The 6,018-nt window shown below is 35.6% G+C and overlaps 1 protein-coding gene across 2 annotated transcripts; it reads right to left on the bottom strand.

Annotated features, from left to right (window-relative positions):
• Positions 1–650: 650 nt before the first annotated feature.
• Positions 651–5,229, bottom strand: LOC121882503. 2 transcript variants are annotated; one of them, XM_042390807.1, is made up of 6 exons: positions 4,918–5,229; positions 4,649–4,674; positions 3,422–3,613; positions 2,312–2,517; positions 1,666–1,708; positions 651–1,311 (listed from the first exon to the last, which is right to left on the bottom strand). In XM_042390807.1, exons 1-6 carry the CDS (start codon positions 4,950–4,952, stop codon positions 1,205–1,207), a joined length of 609 nt encoding a protein of 202 aa, XP_042246741.1. In that variant the 5' UTR covers positions 4,953–5,229; the 3' UTR covers positions 651–1,204. The 2 variants fall into 2 exon arrangements, with proteins under 2 accessions (XP_042246741.1, XP_042246742.1); XM_042390808.1 differs by lacking the exon at positions 4,918–5,229 and adding an exon at positions 4,829–4,917.
• Between the last annotated feature and the right edge of the window lie 789 nt (positions 5,230–6,018).

Genomic DNA, 6,018 nt, shown 5'->3' with positions numbered 1-6,018 from the left:
AAATGTGCTAAAAGTGACTTTGCTTGTTAGAATATGCCAATTTTTTGTTTGTAATATCCAGCTGGTTTAACCCACAGAAAGCACACGTACAAGGGTTTCACTTTCTTGACTTTTTCCTGTGTTTCAGACCTAATACTGTTGACTTTAAATCAGGTTTATTATTTCAGTAAGAGACAAAGAAAACATTCTCTGAAAAATAATGATATTTTAATATTTTTACAGCAGTTAAAGAGGCCCCCAATTCTTTAACGACAGCTTCAGGTAGCTTTATCTGATGCCTGATACCTTCTTTATCTGCCTGGTTTATCAGCTCTGTCAGATTGGATGCACAGATTCTCATTTTGTTTCAAATCTACTGACTAACTGACATTGATATTATTCTTCCAACATTTTCTTTGCTGCATACGTTGATGTTGTCTTGCCCAAAGCTTAATCTTCACCCATGTCACTCAAGTTTTCTTTATTTATTTGACTCCATTCACCATCCCTTAAACTCTGACCAGTTACAGTTACATACAATTATCCTGCCAAGCTTTAAATTTAAAACATTTGTACATACACATTAAAATATAGGTAGCTTAGACCATGACCTAATTTTTGATAATGGTCATTCACATTTGTATTAAAGAGTTCTCACATGGAAGCACAGATATGATTTATTCATTTTTATTTATTCTTTGTGAATGAAAAAGTGCGCTCTTTACATTTTCATCAGCATAAAGAAGTAACATTCATTATTTTACAGATTTGTTTTAGCTTCATTTAAAACACCTATTTTAAAGTTGGATGGCACACTGCAATACTACACACAGACTACATAAAGATTCACATTCCACTAAAAAGCACATTTACTATGATGAGAGGTAACCCTGCCTATACATTCTCATTAAGCGGGCTCATGTTTTAAGATTGTAATTCTTCTATAATTTCCTTCTTTGCTGTGCTGCAGATACATATAATATAACATATAATAGTCATCAAAAGCTTCAGCCAAAAAGCGAAAATGCATCAGCCTTCACCATAGTACAGTGATATACAATGCAGCAATATAGCATCTTTCTGTTATTAATTTCTGTGCAGATGATTGGACATCTATGACATAGCACAGCTATTTTTTCTCTTCAAGAGACATTTATTACTGTCAGTTGTTACTCGATTCCTGCTAATTTTGTCATGCAGGTTATTAATTGACCTCACAGATGTCCTAAATTTTCTTCCGGTCAAGACAAACGATCAGAATGGTCACCAGTGACACCAATATTACAACAGCAGCTACACCACCAATAATCCATTTGGTACTGTCGTCCAAAGCTACAATGAAGAAATAAAGGCAATGAGTCATCTGGTATCATTCAAAGCTCCATCAATACTAAAATTATTTTGTTTCCATTAGAAAAATACGAATGTGATTATATTAATAAAGAGAGGACTTTTTTAACAACCTGGGTATACTTTTGTAGGTTGAACATCTTATTTCAGAAAAAGTGAGGTGAACATAATCAAAAAGGTCTATCATAATCCCCCAATGAACAAGTTTTTCATTTGTTCTATATCCCTTTATCTGTAAATATTTATTGTGTTTGGAAGGATGGCCAGGACTACAAAAATAAGACCCAGGATGTAAAAAACAAACAACTATTACAAAATTAGTGCATTTAAACTTACAATTCCAAATAGGGATTCTGTCCAAGAAGTTCCACCGAGAGACCTGAGAATAAAAGACACAAACAAACAAGGAAAAAATATGTAAATAACAACAGCCGAAAACTACAGTTCACCTCCAAAGGTGTATTCTTATAATGTTGTATTCACGTTACAGTGGAAAAACAAGCAATAATTCTATCCATTTGTAAATCTTATAATCTCTCCTTATCCGTACTGATTACCAGTCGAAAGTGCTTTTGCAAAGACCTCCAGTTTACAATATGAACGCAGTTAACAGCAGTCAGTCACTACACAGACTCAAGCAACTTGTAACTGAATCGGAAGGCAGCAAACATTTTCAGTTTCAGTTCAGTTTCAGTCTCAATATGATTAGTATTTGTTTCTGTACAGTTATATTCAAAAAGACTCCTTATTAATTTGTCCTCCATCTTTAATCGCAAGGCAAGAAGTAGCCATCAGCCATCGGATGTGCTCACATAAAGGGCAGTGCTACAAATGATAGAATTATAGAATTAGAAAGCATTAGCATGACTATGTAGTAATCAAACTGCATCAATCATGAGGTGGTACACAGTAATTATCCCCAATCCATTTTTAGTAAAATGACAATATCAGGGCACATCAGGTCAGTTAATGTGATCAGTACCTGGGAATTGGGACCTTTCAGAAACTTATGGATGTCAAACCATGCGATGTCATTGCGGGTACAGTCCCTCAGGAGCTTTCCCTCATGGAACAGAAAGTCCACAGTGAGATAGACGTTCAGGTGGCTCACTTGTCTCTTGCTTTCAGCAACAACGTGTTTGTTATTGAAAGTGTGATGCATCACCACCAGAATTGCTGGTTTATCAGCTGTAAACACAGAGATGACACAACCAAAACAGAATTAAACTTTAAGAGCAGAGATGGTTACTCCATCTATATTTTTGATTCAAATATTTCTTTACAATATACTTTTAATGGGAACGAAATTGCCAGCTGTATCCTTTAAATCATTGCAACACAATGTCTTGAGTTAATCAAACCGAGCGCCACACCTTATAGGTGTAATATAAAAGGCTTTTATGCCATGAGGGCACCGTAGGTCCTGAAATGTTGTCTATATGCTGTGCATGGCCAGAAAAGTTATGTTCACAATGATCTGCAGTTGTTCGGATCCATTCATATAACAATAGGAGACTAATCAAATACTGGTACATTGTAATTAAACATATTTCCTTGCAATTGTATTTCCCACAATCGTTTTAGTGACTATGATCACTTTAACATCATGTTGGGGACAGTTAAAAGCTCATCTAAAAAAGTCACGGTCATAAAGTGATGAGCTTGTTTGTAGTTCACACACTACCGTTGAAAAATTACATTTTATAAAATCAACAGCAACATCTTTGTCTCCCTCATTCTGGATAATCCACAGTCCTCGCTGTGAACACTCTTCATAGGGAATATTTCTTCAATAGAAGTTAGTTTGTAGAACATGGGCACTGAGCCCTGCTTTTACAGGCAGCGTTATCTCTTATTGTTGGGCTCAGCCACAGCAGCATTTTAACAGCGTACCATAATTTAAGATTGAAATAAATTCACTTAAAAGGACTGCCAATTTCAGGCCTTGGGGGGGTCAGAGCCTGTACAAAAAACAAACATTATGTGAAGTTTTTCATGGAGCAAAATAATTTACTTTCACACTGATTGGTCAAGTTTCTGTGTATAGCTGTGATCAATAAGTGGGAAATTGGCCAACCAAAGGCATTCTTACCAGGCATGCTGTCCAGGGCCTCGCCGATGTTCGTTCCAACTCGCGAAACAGCAGGACAGATGACCAGAACATAGTCACATGCTGCAGAAGAACCCACCGGAATATGGCCAATGCCTTTAAGCTTGTTAACCAAGCTTAAATGAGCCCCGTTAGTTTTTCCTGCTTCATGGACATAGAACTTTTTCCACAACACTAGAGAGACAGAGGAATGTTTGAGAGATTATTCAACTGTTACATAAACTGAAAAAGATCAAGATCAAAAAAGATCTTGAGCATGATTCAGCATAAACTGGAAAAGGTATTTTACACATCACCAAATTTTACTACTTTAATAAATTCAACTTGTAACTTAAAACCTATATGTATAAAATGTTCATACGCTTATAACATCTTTAAAAGGACTCTGATGGCATACGTTTGTGTTTGTACTTGTGTGAGTAGAGGTGGTTAATACATGAATGAACAATTCTTCTAATCAAAACTAAAGCTGTCAGTGAATCAACGGCTTTTTGCATCACAGTTCTCATCAGCACTTTCGTCAGCTCAGCAGACAGTACAGACTTTCTGATTAAAAGCCACAAAATCTATTATGAAACTATCATGAAGAGCAGAAAAGTCATTTGCTGAACCTTTTAACTAATGTTGCTTTGACACCTAACTTGAATCCATCTGCTGATCAACTGTCAAGGAAGTGATCTACATAAAACAGTTTTTATAACTACGCAAGATTATCTGGTAAGCACTTTGAGTTCAAGGATGTATTTCCGGATACAACAGAAAGAAGTAAGAGACCACACAGTAACTAAAACTGCCTGCTGCTGCAGAAAATGACACTGATGAGAGCAAAATAGTGAAGTTACAGGATGTAAAACCAAAATAGTGTGCTGAAAGATGCTAAATATCTCTGTAAAGCTGATGGGAACTGCAGAGTCAGTTGATAACTCTCTGCAGGTTCGTCACTATCAAGCAGCAAACCCCTTTCACATGCAAGTAGTCAGTTGATCAATTAATAATATAAAAACATTCATTAGAGCAGCTTTAATTTGAAATTATAAATGTAGCCTATTATCTACAATTTCAAAATATTGCAGTCAGAGCCAGAAAGCGTAATATACAGTAACAGTCAAAAGTATGGACGCACTTCCCCATTCACTTGAATGAGAAACTGTGAGAAACTTCCTAACAAATGTATGTCAATTTATAAAAACAGTAAACACTTTTCCTCACCAGCTTCCCCCTCATGTGGCATGTCTCTGAAGAAGGAAACAGAGAGGAACATTTAGACGAAGTCATTTAACAAAATGAAATAAAGCCAAGCAAGGCAAGCAGGTTTATGTGTGTCACAAACAGCTGTGTCATAGCTGCTCTGCTGAAGCTTGTGCCCATAAAACACACAGTTAGAAATACCTTAGAAGTCTATAACCTTCATTCCGAAGCATGGTAGAGAGATTCAGTAGTTCACAGCCACACAGGAATTATTTTAGATGCTTACTTACATAGATTGATAATTTGTCGGTGATGTGCTTCGCATATCTTCCCACACCAGACAGGGTTGGTTTTTTAGCTTTCACTTTTGATTTCTTTGTCAGACTACGTGCTCTTAAGCCACCACAGAGGAAGTGCAGAGAGGAAACTTGTCAGAGACAAAGAGATAAGATATAAAAACAGCAGCAGCAGTTTGTATTTACTGCAGAGAAAATTTGTCCAGTGCTGCAGGTGCAATAAACCTGCATGGGCAGTTACTAAGTTTTGTTTTTTAGATAACAAAAGTATGTAAAAGTCTGTTGCATTTCAAAAGAAAAAACGTTGTGGGACAAAGCCACAGACAACAATAGCACACTTCCTTTATGCATTTGCAGCTTGTCCTCATTTCAAGGTTCAAGGGTTATAGCTGATAGATACTAACTACAATATGTTGACAAGGCAATAGAGTATTTATATGTATTGGATTTAAATTACCTACCAGTCCAAATGTACCAAATATATTTTTAGGTATTTATTGTGGATAATTATTGTATTTCTGTGACATTTATAGACAGGAAATGGCTTTGCATGTCTTGTATTATGTGTCTCTGTGTTGCATCTTTAATTAGTACCTGACAATGTAGTAAAATAGACTGTATGATATTTGTACTAACATTTATATTACTATATACTATTTATATTATTGCTCTGTGTGCTTGTACATAATCTCAATAACTTTGTAATTTGAAATCTTTATTATCTTTATTTGAATGATATTTACTGCAAATGTTATTTTTGTACCTTTTTATACACTTTTTAATAGTTCTTCGTATTATTATTTTCTTAATGTATATAATCAACCTAAATTAATTATTTGTTTGTTTCAAAATAAAATGAATTGCTTTTAAGGATTTTAACGACTTTCCAATGAATTATTAACTTCTCAATTGAGATGAATTATTTTAAAAGGGATAATTCTAATATTACAGGGTGTCCTTTTAGAGCCTGGGCGCGCGCGCGCGCACACACACACACACACACACACACACACACACACACACACACACACACACACACACACACACACACACGTGTTTAAACTCACTTAGTTCCCTCGAATTGAGAGGGGAGGA

The sequence above is a fragment of the Thunnus maccoyii genome, chromosome 17 (genome assembly GCF_910596095.1).
Source record: "Thunnus maccoyii chromosome 17, fThuMac1.1, whole genome shotgun sequence".
Classification (NCBI taxonomy): Eukaryota; Metazoa; Chordata; class Actinopteri; order Scombriformes; family Scombridae; genus Thunnus; species Thunnus maccoyii.
Note: the sequence above shows the minus strand (reverse complement) of the source record. Positions and strands in the feature narration are given on the sequence as shown.

Excerpts from the sequence above, each read along its gene's own strand:
- LOC121882503 (XM_042390807.1), bottom strand. The coding sequence starts at position 4,952 with ATGCGAAGCACATCACCGACAAATTATCAATCTAT. Across the intron at positions 3,614-4,648 it reads GCCACATGAGGGGGAAGCTG|TGTTGTGGAAAAAGTTCTAT; the intron begins GTGAGGAAAAGT and ends CTGTCTCTCTAG. Across the intron at positions 1,709-2,311 it reads TGAAAGGTCCCAATTCCCAG|GTCTCTCGGTGGAACTTCTT; the intron begins GTACTGATCACA and ends TTTTATTCTCAG.